Source organism: Mesocricetus auratus, unplaced genomic scaffold (assembly GCF_017639785.1).
Source record: "Mesocricetus auratus isolate SY011 unplaced genomic scaffold, BCM_Maur_2.0 Super-Scaffold_100676, whole genome shotgun sequence".
Lineage (NCBI taxonomy): Eukaryota > Metazoa > Chordata > Mammalia > Rodentia > Cricetidae > Mesocricetus > Mesocricetus auratus.
In genome coordinates, this window is record NW_024429266.1 from 36142853 (window position 1) to 36162589 (window position 19737).

The window sequence follows — 19737 nt, forward strand, 5'->3', positions numbered from 1 at the left end:
ACCACAGGCATCTAGCATCCTCAACAAAGGCTGTCTCCAGCAGACCATAAATGCCAGAGCTGCCTTGCAGTCACGATTTCAGCTGGGAAGCCTACCCAAGTCTCCCCAAAATGGCTGGAGTGACGTCAGTGTCTGGTCTGGCTTGGCTACATTCTTTTGGGTTTTGTCATCCCTCCCCACCTGCCTCTCCTCCTGCACTCCAAACACTTTTGTGGGTTCATGTGGGGAGGCAGGGGGTGGCTTCCTCTCTCCAGGCTGACAGTGTGTATACCCAGCAGGTTAGCTGTTCAAGCGTCAGAGAGAGGAGAGCAAGGATAGGGCAGGGCCCCAGTGGAAAAACCTGCTAAAGGACGGTGCACGCTTGGTCATTTAGAGGCTGAGCGTCAGTGAAAAGACTCCTCTTGGCCAAGGAGCACGGAGAGGGATATCCACACCCCAGACAGGAGAGGAAGTGCATATGCAGCTCAGATTGGCCAAATGGCTGCAAACTTTTGGGTGCCTTGGTGAAGGAGTTATAGAGTCCATATTCAGAGCCTGGCTTCTCTGGGGCCCAGAAGCTGTAATGAAGGGGCTCCTCCTGGTCCATGGGCCAAGGTACAGGATGCTTCCAGGTAGAGATGGAGGCACCAAAACAGACATCTTGCTCAGTCTGTGCTGAGCCCCTATCGTGTGGGTACTTGCTGTGTTTCTCAGCCAGCTGGTGAAGGGGTCAGGAGTGTGCCCAGCTGTCCCCAAATCCCACTGTGTTGTCAGATGCAGGAAAGTCACCCACTATGGCTGTCCCCCACTGTCCTCCAGCAGGCTGGCTATGCTCACACAGCAGAACATGGTAGTGGGCTCCAGCTTTCTCCACAGGAACCTGCCCGTGTACCCTGCCAGATGGGGGCAGTTGACAGAGAACTTAAGAGGTATCAGGCTCTCAGCTGGACACTCCTCACTGTGGCAACAGTGGCTAGAGGCCAGCCTTGTCAGCCCAAGTGTTCATAGCCTCTCCTACAACATGGGTTTCCTGAGCCAGTCACAAGTCCCCAATAGAGGCTTGATCCGTATCACAACCCAAGGAATGATCATGCTGGCCAGGCTGAGCCTCTTGGATTGGTGGAGATGGAAGGGTGCGAGAAAAAGGGACAAGTGAGCCATAAATGTTGCCAGAATGTTTATTTTTTGTGGACTTTGGCCCTAATGCCCCCAAATCCCAAATGAGGAACTGTGTGAGTGAGGCTGTAGCCAGGGTAAGTCCTGGACAGTACTGTGAAGCAGATTTGGTCTCAGGCACACTCTAGTGACACTGTCCCCCACCTTGGCCTTTGGGCTGAGCATGGGTCCTTTTAGCCATCGACTACATCTGTTTGAGTCCTGAGCAACATAGGGAAGACATAGAGCAGGTATTGGTCTTCCTTTTTAAAACAACTTCCCCTCTGTGCTAAAAGCTGCTCTCAGAAAAGGTTAGTTTATTCTTACTGAACTGTAGATGAGTAATGTCTTCAAGCATCACTTGCATGGATTTTCCTGTTCTAAAAGAGGCTACAGGGAATGCGCGGGGAGGCAGGGAGGAGGAGCACATGACATGTGTGTGTTGCAGTGTCCTGGATGATTCTCATCCCCGCTCCTCTCTCCTTTTCAGGGCTCTACGTGCAGGCCATGGCTGACCTGGATACTGCCAAGCTGTACTCGGGGCTGCTTGGGGTGGGGGATGAGATCCTGGAGGTGAATGGGGCCAAGGTTGCTGGGCTGGGTTTGGCTCACATCAAGGAGCTCCTGGATCATGTGGAGAGCTTGTCGGTTCGTGTCTTGAGACAGAGACCTGTTCCCCAGTGACCCAGATGTGCTGTTACTCTCCCTGACACTCCCGACCCCCACATGGCAGAAGGGGCTGGAAATGCACCACACAGAGATAATTTGTGGGTGGAAAATGTGGTTCACAAATCAGGGTGGCATCTAGTTGTCCCGGCTATGGCAGAGCTGTTTTGATTGACTACCTGCAGGGAGAGCCGAACAGCCTGTTTGTTTCAGTTAAGGTCACTAATTTATGCAGAGCTGGGGAAATAAAATAATGGTCTTCTTCCACGACAGAAGTGGTAGCAGCAGGATGTGTCCCTTTGTTGGAGGGAGAGATCAGCGACTGATTAGATCCTTGAGTTGGTCCCAGAGAGCTGGCCTCACTGCCTGGTCACACTCCCTGAAAACCTCCCCAGCCCCCAGCACACCAGAGACGAAGTGGCCGCATTGGCCTCGCACCTGTCTCTTTCAGCTGTGGCTTGCCTGGTTTCCACGTGACTACACCTTTGCTCCTGATCCAGTGGCGGTTCAGTGTCTTGGCACAGCCCCACAGCCAAGAGCGCACATTCCAAACCAAGCACTGGGAAGTCTGGCCTGTCAGGAGTGTCTGGGAATGTCAACATCAGAGAGCTTCTGGGAGCCAGAATGTTAAGAATTTCTAGGAAATTTTTTATATCAACTCAAAAGTTGGAAAAAATGAGACTATTGACCATTTTCAGTAAGTGTGGCCATGGTACTAAGGGTGCAGGAGTGGAGGCCAGCCCAGCCAGCCCTTTGCCTCCACCCCTGCCTAGGTGGCCCCTGTGGTTGTTGCAGCCTGGTCTGGGCGGGGCCTTGGTCTTTGTTCTCTTGTCCAGCGTGGAGACAGGGCTGCAGCTGGTGTCTGGCTGTCACCCAGCTGCAGAATTCCTGTCCAGACCTCCCTGGTGGCAGCCGTGGGTGGGCAGCAGGCAGGGTGACTGTGTGCTGGGGGTGGCCATCCCACCTAGGCACAGCCTGCTCATCTTAGAGCCTGCCCGAGGGCTCAGGACTCTGTAGATGCATGGGCAGGTGTCAATCTTAAACTCTTAAAATACAAAGCCAAAGCCAAGCCGCTTCCACTGGAGTTGCTGGATTCCGAGTTCTCTTGACCTTTGTGAGCCCTAAGGGCCTGGGGCAGGGCAGGGGCAGAAGGGCACAGGTAAGGCCAGAGGACACTGGATGGGGAGGAGGCGGGAGGCTGCAGGGGAAGGGTCACAGCCAGGGTGGATGGGGCAGAGCCAGAGAGACTGGTGTCGAGAGGAGAAACAGTGCACCCATGTGGGGTTTGGCCAAGTGAGAGCAAGGATGCTCGGCCATTAAAGATACACACCCTGTGCAAAGATGTGGGTTTTCCCTGAATCACCTATGTCTCTTAAGCTCACAGATGGAGCTAATGCTGGGGACCACAGAACAAGTACTAAACGTGGCCTCAGACGTGCCAGTCTCTGGAGGGGGTTGCAGGGCGGGGTGGATGGAGAGGCCCACAGGTGGCACTATTACGAATCAAGCCTTGTATCTGCTTCCAGGAAGAGGACACTGTGTGACCCTTAAGGTGTGTCTCTAAGGTTGCACAGGAGCTGGCAGGAATTGAGCACGGGATTCCCGCCGCTAGGCACTGTGGGTACAGGATTCACCTTGCAGAGTAGAAAGTGTACTTGAGGCTAGTAGGTAACTGTCACCCTGCCAGACAGCCAGAAGCAGCTTTGCTGCAACCCTCACACACATCCTAGGACAAAATTGTAGAGTCAGGTGCAAGTCCAGCAAGGGCAGGTGTCCCTGAGGGTCTGGGCAGGCTAGTTGTCAGCTGCACCTTCAAGGCCACTGGCCATCGAGGGAGGTTCCCAGAGGGCCTGCTCCTGCCAGACTGAGAATACCACAACCTTGCACACACTGCCCTGGATGAAGATCGAGGGGTGAGGGAGGGTCATTGAGGAAGGGTACTTATAGGAGGCACCAGGCCAGCTGGGGTGGGGGTGCTGGCTGAAGCTGACACAAGGCAAATGGGAAGGCAAATGCTGGGCCACACACCCTGGGCCCAAGTGTGTGTGCGCAGGGATGAGCACTAGGTACTCGTGTGCAGTGTCCCCAGATCTCAAGTAAGATGGGGAGCCGCAGGAGACATGGCTTACAGTTGGAAGTTAGCTGGGGATCAGGGGGTCAGGGGCAGGCAGTGGTGCCAGCCTGATCTGCTGGCCTTTATAGGGGAGGGGAGCTGTATCACTTTCAGCTTTGAGGTCCTTTGGGAAAATGAGGTCCAGCCCCTACCACTTGCAAGAGAGATGGTATTCCCTGACAGTATTTCTTCTCCTTCTCCTTCTCCTTCTTCTTCTCCCTCTCCCTCTCCCTCCCTCCCTCCCTCCCTCCCTCCCTCCCTCCCTCTCTCTCTCTCTCTCTCTCTCTTGTTTGTTGTTTGTTTTTTAAGATAGAATTTTTCTGTGTGGCTTTGGAGCCTGTCCTGGCACTCACTCTATAGACCAGGATGGCCTGGAACTCACAGAGTTCCTGCCTCTGCCTCCGAGTGCTGGGATTAAAGGCATGTGCCACCACCGCCCAGTCCTGGCAGTGTTTCTGACCTCGGTAAACACTGAAAGTGGGATGTGTTGGGGGAAGGGCTGGGAAACAGAGGGTACCTCCCACAGGACAATGCCAAGTTTCAACCACCGTGGATTGAGTTGGTGGAACTGATGAACGCAGGCACGGTCTTTAGAGAAAGACATCTTTGGTTCTAAACCCAAGTCACCGAGAAGCCAGACATCTAGCAGATGTGCAGACGTGGCTGGACTTGCAGGCCCTTGGCAGTGGCTCCGGGAAGGGGGCTAACCACTGCGGCATTCGGGACAACAGCTCTGGTTGCTGACCGCCCTTTCATGGGGTTCCAGTTCCACACATTCATTCATCCTCTCCCTCTGTCTGTCTGGCATTTGCTGGACCACTCTCCCACCTACCCACCGCCTGGCAACCTTTCCAACGACTAGAGAAGTCTCCATCCTGGGAGCAAACCACGACACTGAATGCTGGCATCAATTCCCTCCTTTAACTCAGTGATGCAATCGGGGACTTCAGATTATGGTTGTCTTCAGCTGAATTGTCCTTCAGACTCACCTGGCAACTGCTCTGCCCTCCTGCACCTGCCCGAGCCATTTCTTCTATCCTCAGGCTCGTTCTGAAGCTATTCAAAAGCCCTTCCATCCCCGAGTCCCTTCCCACCATGCTCTGTGACATCTTTCCTAGGAGCCAGAGCACCTGCTCAGAAATGGCAGCAGCCTTCCTTGGCAAGCTCTGCCCAGCCTGCAAAGGCTGTGGGTTTGGCCAGGTCGCTGTGCTGGGCCCGAGGAAGGGGACTGCTGGGACTGGCTCAAATTCTGTGCCCCTGGAGCCAGGGCTCAGCAGCTGCCCTGCCAGTCCTGGAGGGCATCCGGGGCTGTTCTGCGGATGCCCAGCCACCTGCCAGGCCTGCCTTTGTCTCGTCCTTCTGCAATCTGGGCTCAGACCTCTGTGACAGTGTGGGGCTGCCCTTGGGGCTCTGGCACTAAGGCAAGGCCTGCACTGCCCTTTGGGATGCCAACACCTCCACAATGGAGTCAACTAGAGCTGTGAGATAAGGTAAATCAGCATGCCAGGGGCTACAGGAGACCCGTTTTCCCTTGGGGGCCACAAAGGATTCTGGGGAGGGCTAGCCTCGGTTCTGTGATTCCCAAGTTCACCAGCTTCGACCCAGCTCTGGAGCTAAATTGGAAGGAAGCAATGTGGATGTAGTAGGAGTTCTGGTGCTACTATTGCCCTCCTGAACACATCAGTCTCCAGGTTTTCTCGAGTTACTATAAGCAATTGGGTTCAGCTTTCTTATAAGCAAGATCCAAACACCAGTGTCTTAGTGTTTCTACTGGTGCACTGAACACACTGTGTCCAAAAGGCAAGCCGGGAAGGAAAGAGTGCTTTGGTTCACACTTCCACATTGCTGTTCATCTCTAAAGGAAGTCAGGGCAGGAGCTCAAACAGGGCAGGAACCTGGAGGCAGGAGCTGATGCAGAGGCTGTGGAGGGTGCTGCTTACTGACTTGTTCACCATGGCTTGCTCAGCCTGCTTTCTTGTAGAACCCAGGGCCACCAGCCCAGGGATGGCACCACCCACAATGGGCTGGACCCTCCTCAATCAATCACTAATTAAAGAAAATGCCCTACAGCTAGATCTTTTTTTTTTCTTTTGTTTTTTGAGACAGGGTCTCTCTGTAGCTTTTGGAACCTGCCTTGGAACTTGCTCTATAGACCAGGCTGGCCTTGAACTCTCAAAGATCCACCTGTCTCTGCCTCCTGAGTACTGGAACTAAAGCCATGAACCACCACCGCCTGGCTTCTACAGCCAGATCTTTTTTTTTCTCTTACATTCTTCTTTTATTTAAATTAGAAATTAGAAACAGCTTGCTTCACATGTCAATCACAGCTCCCTCTCCCTCCTCTCCTCCTTGGCACCCCCACCAATCCTCCAATCGCCCCATACCGACTCCACTCGCCAAGGAGGGTGAGGTCCTCCATAGGGGATCTCCAAAGTCTGTCATATCATCCGGGGCAGGACCTAGGCCCTCCCCCATGTGTCCAGGATGAGAGGGCATCCCTCAATATGGGATAGACACCCAAAGTCCATTTATATGCCAGGGATAAATACTGATCTACTAACCAAGGCCCCATAGATTACCTAGGCCTCCTCACTGACACCCACATTCAGGGAGTCTGGATCGGTTCCATGCTTTCCACACAGCCATCAGTCTGGGGTCCAAGAGCTCCCCCTTGTTCAGGTCAGCTGTTTCTGTGGGTTAAACAAGCCCAGTCTTGACCCCTCCACACCGGATCTTAAGGAGGCATTTTCTTAATTAAGTTTTCCTCCTTTTAGATAACTCTAGTTTGTGTGTCAAGTTGACACAGACTAGCCAGCACAACCACTGAGGCTGGCTTTTTGAGATCCTGGACCAGAATTATTATTTTGGGTATCCCAGGCTGACCTTGAACTCACCTCCATCCGATCCTCAGCCTCCTAAATGGCTGGGATTACAGGCCTATGCAACCGTGCCTGGCCTAGATCAGATTTCCTGATTTAACAGTAGACTTTACCTTGGGCACTGAGGAATTCCGTGTTTTAGGAGCTGGGAGGTGACTCCACCAGCAGAGTGCCGTGTAAAGTGTGAGGTCCTGAATTCCAGTACCCTTGGTTTTTAAAAAGCCAGTGACAGTGACTGGATGCTTGGAATCCCAGAGCTGGGAGGAGCCCTGGAGTTTGCTGGCTGACTAAGAGCCAGCTGGAGACCTTGCTTCAATCACCAAGGTGGCTGGCTCTTGAGGAACAGCATCCATGCTGGTGTCAGGTTAGAGACAGCTAGTGAGCACCTGTTTGCCATCACTGAGCTCAGACTGGCAGCTTTTCCCTAAAGCATAGCCTGTTGTCCAAGCGGACTCAGTTCCAGCTGTATCCTTGACTGGATTTTTCTCAGTACCGGAGGTTGAACTTGGTCTCACACATAAGTAGCCAGGCATCTACCAGCCTCTTTTTCGAGACAGGGTTTCACTGTGTAACAGAGCTGTCCTGGAACTAGCTCTGTACATCAGGCTGACCTTGAACTCACAGAGACCAGCTTCCCAAGTGCTGGGATTAAAGGCATACGCCACCACCACTCTCCCCGATGCATGTGTGGGTACACGTGTCATGGCACCCATGTGAAGGCCAGACAGCAACTTGGAGGAGTCGCCTTCTCCTTTCACTACGAGGGCTCACTGGATTGGATTTGTATTATCAGGCTCAATGGCAAGCATCTTTATCACTACACCATTTCATACTTCTTTCTTTCTTTAATTCTTTCTTTCTTTCGGGTGTGGGGAGGGTAAGGTCTCACTGAAGTGGCTCAGGCTGGTCTTTACCTTTAAATCCTCCTGCCTCAGCCTTTGCAATAGCTGAGAATTATAGGCCTTTGACATTAGACTGTGGTTAACTTCTTTTTTAAGATTTATGTGCCAGGAGATGGTGGTGCACGCCTTTAATCCCAGATTCAGAAGAGAGGCAGAGGCAGGCAGAGCTTTGTGAGTTCGAGGCCAGCCTGGTCTACAAAGTGAGTGAGACAGCCAGGGCTACACAGAGAAACCCTGTCAAGAAAAAAACAAATGCCTGCATGTATGCACACTTGTGCATGCCTGGTGCCCAAGAGGTCAGATGCCCTGAAAATGGAATTATAGGCAGTGTTAGCCTCCATGTGGGTCTCTGCAAGAGCAAGTGCTCCCATGGCCGAGCCCTCTCCAGGCCCATGCTGGTGCATTTCTTAGTAGCTTCAATGCAGTCTGCGGGCAGAGGTCTTTAATCCAAGCTACTTAGGAAGCTGAGGCAGGAGGACTGAAATTCTGGTCCTCCTGCCCCACCTTCCTATATGCTGGGATTACAGGCAGGTACCAAATATGGTTTTATGTGGTACCAGCGAGTAAGCCCTGGGCTTTGTGCCTGATAGGGAAGCTCTCTACCAACTTCGCTAATCTTTAGCTCCCACAGTTCTCAATTCTCTTCTTCGAGCAGTGGCCAGCTTTCTCTGTCCCAGGCAGATGTCTGTCAGTATTTTCAAATCGTTTTATTTAAATTTTTCATATATTTTTATCATACTTCCTCTCCTCCAATCACTCCCAGGTCTTCCCCATTTCCTCCTTACCCATTTTGTGTGGTTCTTGTTTTGCTTTTGTCTTGCTGTTTTTTTTTTCTTCCCCTTTTTAGTTTTAGTTCTTTCTCTCACTCAAAAAACAAAAACAAAAAACTAAAAAGAGGAAGAAAAAAACAGCAAGACAAAAACAAAACAAGAATCACACAAAATGGGCAGGAGAGATGGCTCAGAGGTTAAGAGCACTGGCTGCTCTTCCAGAGGTCCTGAGTTCAATTCCCAGCAACCACATGGTAGCTCACAACCATCTATAAAGAGATCTGGTGCCCTCTTCTGGCATGCAGGCATACATGAAGGTAGAACACTGTATACATAAGTAAATAAACAAACAAATAAATAAATGAAATCTTTAAAAATTTACACAAAACAATATGGAGTTCATTTGTGTTGGCCAACTACTGCTGGGCATGAAGGCTGCCTGAGAGTGTAGATGATAAACACATTGACACTCCATAGAAGAAAAATGATTTTTCCCTGACACCCAGTAGTTATCAACTGGAAACAGCCTCCTTTATGTTAGTAATTTGTAAGTGTGTGTGTATTGTAGTGTGTGTGGTGTGTGTGTGAAGGTACCCATGTGTTCATGTGCAGAGGACAGAGAAGGTCCTCAGGTACTCTCTAGACACAGTCTCTCGCTGGGTTTAGGAGCTTACTGGTTTTAAGCTAGGATGGCCAGCAAGTTCCAGTGATCATCTTGTCTCCTCCCAGCCCCAATACTGAAGCTACAGACATGAGCATCCACACTAGCTTAGTTCTAAGTGAGTACTGAAGAACTGAAGCGGGTCCTCATGCCTACTCAGTAAGTACTCTTCTCCACCGAGCTGTCCCCCAGCCTCCATATGTTCTATTAACTAGCGCAGAGGGGAAGGGGTGGTAACCTGTATTTGAGTGTGAAATCATGAACAAAGGGGCTGGAATCTGGGAGAGCACTTGCCTAGCATGGGTGGTGACCTAAACTCAAGCCTCCATTTAAAAAAAGTAGAAAGAAATCCAGGACAAAGCTCTTGTCACTTCATGTTTAATACAGAACAGAATTCTTTTACATGGCTGCAACACAACTTCAAGAGCAACAGTAAGAAATGTGAGCAACAGACTTCAAGAAATAAGAGCATCACTGTTATGGATAGCTAGTTATCTTACACAAGTATGTTTTAGATGTTTCCAAGTGTGTGATGTCATCAAATTTTAGGATTACCAAAAGATTATCAAAGCAGGGATGACTGCAAGGAATGCTTGTTTCCCATAGATGGAGGTCCACAGTGTAGCAGCAGGGGTCCTCAATGGCATACACTGGGACCTGGGGTGTGGGGACAGCTGGTCTCATCTCCAGACTTAATGATTCCACAGAAAATGCATCTCTAATTAGCTTCTTTGCTTTTCAAGACAGGGTCTCACTATGTAACTCTGCCTGTCCTGGAACTCACTCTGTAGACCAGGCTGGCCTTGAACTCACGGAGATCCACCTGCCTCTGCCACCCAACTGCTGGAAATATGTGTGCCACCACTGCCTGGCTCTAACAAGCTTCTTAACCTGGGAGAGCCATCATATAAATCTACCCGTGGCAGAGGTGACACAACTGTCACCCCAGGGATCCGGCTCACTCCTACCATGCTGTGGGGAAGCATGACCTGGAAGTCACCAGGTAAAGTTCTGACCCTGACCCCATGTCACTGTGTACATTCTATTATTTAAAAGTAAAACCCAGTAAAGCTATTCATCCTTGGAAAAATATATAAGGGTTTATTCCCCACTAGTTTGTCACGTACATTATACCAATCTCTGATTAAAATGAGCCAGGGAAGCTACTTCCACATATAAAACTCAAATCTACCTCATCTACAGTGTGGTTCCTTTGGCCTTTTCCTAGATGGCACTCATATCTGCTAGCATGTTGTGGGCTAACCCCAGCCTGGGCTAATTAGGAAAAAGTCAGCAGGAGCTGAAAACACTTGCCAAAGCTGGGGTGTGGCCCAGTGGTACTCAATGCACCGCACGTGCAAGGTCCTGGGTTCAATCCCGAGCCATGCCAACAGCAAAGCCCAAAAAGAGCACAACAAAGTAAAAAGGGACTTCAAAGTCTCATCAGTGGGCAACTGGTTGCCCTCACCCCAGACAACCAGGGTACAGGTACCCTGCTTTCCCCGGGAATAAAGACACCTGCCTCTCCCGGGACTCACCTTGGCTTCAGGGCCACACTTGCTGTTCACAAATTGATCCCAGCTGAATCTACATTCTGCTGAGGTGGAATAAAAAGCCTGATCTTGGTCCCACCCCAGGGCTCACGAAAGCTCAGACGGAACAGGGGGTTGGGCTTCCAGCAAGGCAAGGGGGAAGGGCCCAGATATCTGGTCAGCAAACAATGAAGCTGGGCCGTCTTACTTCTAACAGCCCCCGAGGACCAAGTGGCCTTCCGGTAGATAACTCATAACCATAAGAAAGCAAACTGTAAAATACACTTTCTCATAAAGCTCTGGCTACACTTGGCAAACCCAGGTCCATAAAATGGTCATGTGAACCCCAGCAGTGGGGCAGGCGCTGCCTGAGCAGCTAGTTGCACAGCCAGGGGAAGAGCATTTCTGGATTAAGGTCAGAAGAAAAATAGCACCAACATGTTAGCTGATAGCACACACACACACACACACACACACACACACACACACACGAGCTTTTTCTCTTCCTTTCTCACCCTGCCCTGACAGCTGACTTGACAGGATGTAACATGGAGAACCTTCGAATGCAGCCAGGCAGCAGCCACCTGAACAGGCACTGTGCAACTCTCGGAGCTCCAGAGTGTGTCCCAAGGCAAACACACCACGGTGAGGAGCTGAATACCAGGGCCAGCTGCAAGTGTCTTGACTTGTCCCAGAAGTATGTGGGCTCCCAGTGGCTAAGCTCTGCCTGCAGTGGCTATTCACCTCCTGCCGGCGGGCGCTCTGCCTCTGGTCTCGCCGAGTCACTGACAGGGGTGCAGAAGTGAGCCTTTCACAGCTTTGTTCCTGGCCTGGGTCACAGCCCTGCTGCTCAGGTCACAGGCGCTGTTTCACTTCAAACTCACACTTTTCTGGCTTTAAAACCAGTAAGCTTTAGTAAAGCGGGTGACAGTGGCATCCACGTTTATATACAACAGACCAATGTCATCCTTTTTTTTCTTTAAAAAATGTGCGTTTATATATTTATCCGTGTGCGTGCACGCACCCACAATACAGCATGAATGTAGAGGTCAGAGGAGTTGTGGGAGCTGGGGACCAAAGCGGGTCACCTGGCTTGGCAGCAGATGCCTTTCCCACCTCACCAGCCCCCATTGCTGCACTCTCAAGAGTGAGGCCATGCTCAGGGTTACATGGCTTCTGAAGGTTAGGAGTTGAGTACAGGCAGCTGGACATTTCAGATGGACCCCTTCTGCCTTACCAGGCCTCTCAGAAGCGAAGGTCCAGGGAGGACTCTGTGGTGGGTCTCCAGAGGCCTAGTAAGACCTCGTGCTGAGGAGTCTTCCCTTCAGGAACTGACAGTGGGAGGCGGGCACAGTGATGGGGAGCTGATACAGTTGGGAATTCCAGTTTTGCCTTTTCTCTACTTTTAATGGACAAAGAACCCCATCGTTCCTACAAGTTTGGGCGGGAAGGCTGTGAGTGAGAGAGAGGCAGAGGGAGACGGTGCTGCGCTCCACATTTTACAACTCGCTTTCCAGACCCTTCACGTCTGCTGTGTTTACAAACTCACTTTGTGGGTAAGGTGAAGCCAAACCAAATCGCTTCCATAGCGGTGACCGCCTCCCTCCCTTGAGCTTCGGATGTGCGGATGCTGTGAATGCCGCTCTGGTCTCACTCTGTGGGCAGAGAAATTATCACAAGGAAAACCCTGGCCGCAGCACCTTTCTGTACAGAAGGTACAGCACTAACAGAGACAGACTCCTGCTGGAGTCGGACTGGATTTCTCTTCACAGCCCTTACTCGCACGAGGTGAGAAGGCATGGGAGTTGCCAAGTTGTTGGCTAGCAGACCCATCAGTCTGTTTAACTCTGGCTAAAAGCAGAGAATAATGGGCAAGTTACCAAATTTCCCTGCTTCAGCTCTAGCTTGAATTCTGAAATTGAAGAAAATGCAAGGCGAGGGCTCAGGCATACATGACAATTCCCTTTGCCTCACCGTCCAGAGCATGCATGCAGAGCATTGGGATTTCCCAGCCCAAACAAAGACAAGACCCAAAATGTAGGCTGAAAACTAAAGGTAATTTGGTTTTCCGGTTGGATCTGCACTCTGGCAAACTCCCTCAATGGATCATCCTCCATCTCACCCCCAAACAGTTAAGTAAAGTGTTCTTCCAGTAAGCACGCTGAGCTTTCTGTTATCCAGCATGTTCTGCCAGTTCTCTAATCGTGACGGATTTGAGACAGTGCAGAAGGCGGGAGGGGGCGGGGATCTGCAAGAGACTCTGCCCTGCGAGCAGGGCGGGGCACCCTGCTGCCCCCTCCCTGTTCTAGGACACATGGTAGAAGAAACCCTTCAGCTCTCTAGGTCACTGAGGAAGAAAGTCATGTCCTGTTCTCTCGGCCACAATTTCAAAGGAGCCCTTGCTCTGTAGCGGCTGCCCAGGCACAAAAGGATGGGCCTGGGCTAAGCCAGCTGCTGAGGACGATGTGGCCCAGGGAGGGACACCTGCATATGAAGTTGACTTCCTCTGTACACACTGCACACACAGTCCAGCCTGTTTCAGGTCTACAACACTGTTCAACAAGTAAATCAGTGAGGTCAACACACCAATTCAAAAATAGATCCAATACAATTAAGCCCAGGGTCACAAACTTCCTCCCTAAACCGATCTTACTAAAGTAGTGGGCATTTCTGAAGGGGTCAGACTGACACTCTTCTAACAGCAGAAGAGCATGGCTTTAACTAGGGTAATTCTAATTCTTTGACTGCTCACGGCTGTGTAATGTGGAGTGTGGGTTACAGTACTCAGACAAGGCCCACATTGATTTTTAACAAAAGGCTTCTATATTTTAATGCAAATCTAAGGACTATCCATGGCCTAAGTTCACAGAAGACTATTCAAAACGTTAAAATTCCGTGAAACATAAATAACACAGACCCTACATTGAAGCCCTTTGCAATATTCACATTTTTCTCTAATCTGAAAAGAAAAAACATCTCTGTATCAAACACCAGAGTTGAATGTAAACGTGGTGCCGACGACACTTTTGGTTTTACAACTTTTAGCTTTCACCAACAGGTAGGTTTCCTTATCGTGATCCTAAATGAGATAAAATATCCTTCTTTTAAAAATTGTTACAAATATTTATTTAAAAGTGCAATTTAAAAGTTAGCTGGGCAAGCACATCATTGGGAAACAAAACAAAAAAGGGGATCCTAAATCAAAATCCCAAGGAATATGAACAACCCAGGATTTCTTTTTTTAAGTTGGCGTGCTAAGGAATGCACAGAAAGGCAAAGCAAGGGAGGTCAAAGGTCAAACTCTGTCCAGCTGTTGCTCTTCCCAGCACAGAAGACAATGGAACAGCGGCAGCCTCCTTTGTGAAGGACCAGCCCTGGGCCTGACAGCTGCTGTAATACCAGGTTATGCATCAGGGACATTATAAAAAATCCTCTGGATGTGAGCACATCGAAGCATCTAAAAAGTCACCTGAAGCCTGAAGTTTAGTGTCAGCGGCTCTCAGCTACTTTAACCCAACAGACCATCTGCCAGTTACTCAAATGCATGATGGAGTCGAGGCGTCATCTCCTCAGAGAACAAGGAATTAAATTCTCTTACCCACCCGAGCTATTACAGAGTAAGGGATGTCTAGCTCTGAACCAGCCTGTGTACGTCAGGACAGTTTCTGCATAACTGCAATAAATGTCTGACCCTCCACCTCACTCGGACTGCCATCAGAATAAAGGCACCAGAGGAGAAGGCGTTGTCCCACCCAACTCAGTGCTGCTATGCTGTCCAACGCTGTATGGAGGGGCACTCTAAGAATGCAGCTGTACCTCTGGGGGAGAAAGCCCCGGGACAGACAGTCAGCAGGTCTGGCCCGGCTTCTGGAGACATCACCAGCTCTTCATTAAGTTGGACCAACACAGGTGCTGTTGTGCTCAACTGCTCCTGTCCATTAAAGCCATTTGTCGTCAGCACTCCCAAGCCCCCAGGGATCTCACTGTTTCCTGTGGCTTAGCCCTGCCATGAGCACACCTGGGAAAGGAATTTAATCTCAGCTCTTACCCAGCAAAATGAAACACTGCATTTCTGTCATGAAGTGTTTCTGAGCCTTCTGTCCTCCTCCAAAGCCAGCTCCTGGGGGACTAAGAAATACAACCCAGTAGGAAAAGTCCTCCCCAAATGCCCCATTCCTGCCAGGTTTCCTTTGAAGGGACAACAGCGCCCATCTAAGCAGGGAAAGGATCTGAGCAGAGGGAAGGGGCTGCCAGAGACCAACAGAATAAGCAACAGAGTTATTTCTTCTGATGACTCTGAGTCTTCCTCAAGGAGAGAGGTCCAGTAAGGCAAAGCAGTGGCTGGCTGTCCTCAGAAAAAATGGGCAGCCGGGACTTCTGCTCTCCAGCTGAGGTGTGGTGACCTCTTTCCTCTTCCAACCTTGTCCTTCCAGCGCTGGGAGAGACAGCTGTCTCAGTGGCGGAGTCACACGGAGGAAGCAGGCAGTGGCGTGTTTCTGGGAGAGGAAGGTAAGTGGCCGAGTGCTTGCTTCTCCTCTCCCGAGTCCGTGTGCAGAAGGGCCTGAGGAGGGCCGACATCACAGCACCAGGAAGAGGATCAGCACGACCAGCAGGACTGCGAAGAGGATGGCTATGGCACACCACTGGCGCCGATCTGGAAGGCAGGACACAGAGATGACCCTCCCAGGATTAGGCACTCCCTCCCCGAGACACAGGTACTCAGACTGAAGCCAGGAGGGGCAGAGCAGATCCTGGCCCTGCCCGGGCACCAAGCCCCATGCTGTGCCTGGGGCTACACTTCAAGCACATCTTCAACTCGGCCGTTAAGTACAGGCTGTGAGTCCAAGCCCCTAGTGAAGGCCACGGATCTTAGCTTGCTGCTGGCGGTCTGTGCGGCAGTGAAAAGGCTGCTGGCGCTAGTGTGGCAGATCAAAGCCCGCCTGCTTTACTCTCCCACCAAAGAACTGCAGTTCAGCAGTGCCCAGGCTCTGCTCTTAGGTGTACCGGGAGAGTGGAAAGGAGAAGAAAGCCCTGCTGGTCACTCGAGGGATGGGCAGTGAGTACGCAAACACCCACGACAGGGAACGAGCAACTTCACATCACATCTAGTCAGTGTGTGCAAATGACTTCCATAGTGTATCTGTGAGTGAAGGCCAGTGTCTGCTGAAACCTTCAGCCCTACCACCAGTTGTGAGCAATTGGCACAGGAAACAAAGAAGCTAGATGTCTTCTGTGTGGATGAGAGCAGGGAAGTCCTCTCTATGACAGAAGGACAGATAGGCCCGGGAATGCCTGCTGCAGTCCACAGTCCTAGTCATCTAGGACTTAACCCACGGGGCCCCTGTGAGGGTTAAGTAACAACTGAATCACAGGCTGTGCAGGGGCCACGCTCCAGATGCTGAGACGCCATCATCATTAAGACACTTAAGAAACTTGACGAGATGTAGACCATGTGAGTGGCATTTCCACTGGCAAGTCCCAGTGTCCTCCACCAAGGACCAGGAAGTTACAAAAGAATGTCACTAAGGAGCTAGGCATGCTGGTTATGCCTGTTAGTCAGCACTAGGAAGGCTGACACAGGATTCCCACAAGTTGGCAGCCGGCCTGAACTATACAAGTACCAAATCAGCCAGAGTTACACAAATTCTGTTAATAAAAAGCAAAGAACAATGATGGGGATGGCTGCCTATGCAAACTGTCTAGTGCACAGACATGAAGACCTGAGTTCCAACACCCTGAACTCGGGAGAATAAGGCATGGCAGCATGGCCTGGAGCCCAAGGCTGGTGGGAAGCTGGCCAGTCATTAGAGCAAAAATTACAAGTTTTAGGTCTCAAAACTAAAATCAATAAAGGAAAGTGATAGAGGAAGACACTCAAAGTCAACCTCTAGCCTCCACAAGCACATACACAATATGAAACGTAGTTGAACCAGCAAGAGTAACAACTCCATCGGAACAGAAGAATAAAGGTATAGAGGTTGTGAAAGTCTGCTGGAGAGTCTACAGATTCCAGTCCACCATGGAGGACTGTGCCTTATCACCCTATCCATTAGAACCAGTGTGGGGCTGGGAACCATGAGCTATAACCGACCAGCTGTGGAGGAGTCCATGTGGACAAGTCTAAGATATGGCCAGTCAAAGGAGACCCAACATTGGTGAGCTTTACTTCCAGAAGCTCAACCAGCCTGTTGGGGAATATGAAAGAAATGGAAACATGGTAAGGTGCAGGATATGCCATTTTCTTCACTACCAAATGTACACATAGATCAAAACATTACTATGCAGTTCATAAATATGTACAAATATTATGTGTTAATTCCAAAAAGTAAATTAACCAAGACGTTTTAGAGAAGAAAGGCTGTCCTGTATGACAGGATGATGATGGCTACATATATTTTTATCAAAACCCATACATGGGCCTGGTGTGGTAGCGCACACCTTTAATTCCAGCACTGGGAGGCAGAGGCAGGCAGATGTATGTCTGTGAGCTGGAGGCTAACCTGATCTATAGAGCAAGTTCCAAGCCAGCCAGGGTTGCACAATGATACCCTGCCTCAAAAACAAATGAGGAGGAGGAGGAAGAGGAGGAGGAGGAGGGGAATCATCAGCATCATCAAGGCTAGGTGTGGTGGCTCACACCTTTAGTCCCAGAACTTGGAAGGCGGAGGCAGGTGGATCTCTGCGAGTTCTAGGACAGCCAGGGCTACATAGAGAGACCCCCGACTCAAAAAGCAAACAAAAAGAGGAGGAGGAGGAAGAAAGGAAATAAGCTTATTAATATAAAAATGAAAAATAAATCACTTTATTAAAAACAACTGACACTTGCCCAGGCTAAAGCCAGAGAAGGTAACTGCTTCCTCCTTCCTCTTCTACAACCTCACACATACTTCCTGCTCCTCCCCCTCCAGCATCCCACCATCTAAATGCCAGATTTCCTAGACCCACTCTGCCTCTGACAGTCCAATGGCTTTCCCCCAATGGCTTTCTCTTGGGCAACTTGACAGAGCCCAGGAGCACTAATCAAGCGGACCACCACAGAGCTAACACAGCCCAGGCCTGCACTTTCAAGGCCACTTTGCTTTGAAGTGGTAAGTTGCTTCTACTAGGCATGAACTAGGCAACCCTAGGGAGCTACTACCTTAGCCAACATCTGTGGTCTTCCTGTATGGCTTCAAGCACGCCAGGAATGGGTCCTAACTGCAGTACCAGGCATGTAACTCAGAGCTAAGCCTGCACTCCACCACTGAGCTACACCTACAGCACAGAGTATACTTTTGTTGAGAAAGACAAAAGGAACTCCAAAGGTAGTTTCCTTCTTGAAATATTTTCCTGTCTTCGAGAGAAAAGATGAATCACAGACTGTTGATCAAGGAGGGGATCTTGGCTTTATTCAAAAGAGTATTTTTCTCTGGGTAAGAGAAAGCAAATTAGTGTCTCTCTTGGTTCATTCACAAAAGCGGCCCGTTTCTCACAAGAAGTGGCCAGCCAAGAATGGACGGAGGGCCTGACTCTCAGAAACTGCTGACGTGTGCTCAGCCCTGCTCAATCAACTCTGGTGTTTTCAGACTGTCTTTACACAAGGTTAGATAATAAAGCAATGAACTTAATTAACCAAAAGTTAAGGAGAGAAAAGAGACAACAAGCTGAAGCAGTACGTCTCTGGTAGCAAGCAAAAATGAAAATGAAGACTGCTAGTTGCTGATATACCTGGCTCTTTTCTGTAGACAAATATAACCAAGTATCTCATGTTGTTCCCCAAACTTTTCTTTCTGGAAGAAGTAGAATAAAGCATAAGAAAGCCTCAGTGTTACAAACACACTGCCAGGATTTTCCTAAACTATTCACACCCAGGCTAGAAAACAAAAGACCAAAAGACACAGGTCACCGTTGTTCACCCACCTCCCTGACAGAGTGTTGCTGAAGTAGCTACTTGAAGGACAGCTAACACACACACCAGGGAGGCGCTGCTGTTTAAACTTGTTATGTAGTACTTCCTTAAGACAACTTTTTTTAAATACAAAGGTGGTGAGGAGATGACTCTGTGGGTATAGTGTCTGTCGGGTTAAGCATGACAGTCTGAGTTTGGATCCCCACACCCATGTAAAACCACAGTATAGAGTTGTGCAACTATAACCCCAGTGCTGGGGTGGGGGAGGGCAAGGGGACAGAGACAGGAATCAGGGGCTCACCCTGGTCAGCCATCTAGCCAAAATGGTGAGTTTCAGGTTAAAGAGAGACTCAGTCTCAAAAAAGTAAGGCTGAGAGGCTGTCAAGAGAGCTGAGTGGAGAAAGGTGCCAAGCCTGACAGCCTGAGTTAGAGCTCCAGAACCCACATGGTGGGCGGAGCCGACTTCCTCAAACTGTCTTCTGACCTACACATGCATGTATACACACAGTAAGTAAATAAATGAACAGTAAAATTAAAATAACGTGTGGTCTCCACACACGCACACACCTGCAAAAACACGTTTACCACACACACAAACATACAAATTTAAAACAGATACATAAATTAGAGTGCTACACAGGTAGAGGAGAGAACATAGGGAACCAGAAAATACATTTCAAAAGCCTTCTCTAGTTATGGGGAAGATACACTGCGTCGGTGCCTGCTTGAAGCATAAAGACGTTTGGCCTCGAGAAAGACTTAACTTGAGCTTTTTTTTGGTTTGGATTTGATGGTTCCTTGTCCTGTGGGGTCTTTTCTGCCCTGCAGTAGTTTAAGGTATTTACAGAGTATGAATCGACTTCTAAACACCTTTGCATTGTTTTTCATTCTTTTCTACCCTGCAGTAGTTTAAGGTATTTACAGAGTATGAATCGACTTCTAAACACCTTTGCATTGTTTTTCATTCTTTTCTACCCTGCAGTAGTTTAAGGTATTTACAGAGTATGAATCGACTTCTAAACACCTTTGCATTGTTTTTCATTCTTTTCTACCCTGCAGTAGTTTAAGGTATTTACAGAGTATGAATCGACTTCTAAACACCTTTGCATTGTTTTTCATTCTTTTCTACCCTGCAGTAGTTTAAGGTATTTACAGAGTATGAATCGACTTCTAAACACCTTTGCATTGTTTT

The 19737-nt window shown here is 49.6% G+C and overlaps 2 protein-coding genes across 3 annotated transcripts in view; one reads left to right on the forward strand and one right to left on the reverse strand.

Annotated features, from left to right (window-relative positions):
* Positions 1 to 2070, forward strand: part of Kiaa1614 (KIAA1614 ortholog) — a 28138-nt gene extending 26068 nt beyond the window's left edge. For both annotated transcript variants that reach the window (XM_040738394.1, XM_040738395.1), the window contains exon 10: positions 1625 to 2070. In XM_040738394.1, the coding sequence (XP_040594328.1) occupies positions 1625 to 1818 (194 nt within the window). In that variant the 3' untranslated portion in view covers positions 1819 to 2070. The remainder of the gene's footprint in view (positions 1 to 1624) is intronic.
* Positions 2071 to 9487: 7417 nt separating this feature from the next.
* The window catches only part of Stx6 (syntaxin 6), a 43549-nt gene continuing 33299 nt past the window's right edge, over positions 9488 to 19737 (reverse strand). Inside the window, exon 8 of the mRNA XM_040737252.1 lies at positions 9488 to 15311. Coding sequence (XP_040593186.1) covers positions 15235 to 15311 — 77 coding nt within the window. The 3' untranslated portion in view covers positions 9488 to 15234. The remainder of the gene's footprint in view (positions 15312 to 19737) is intronic.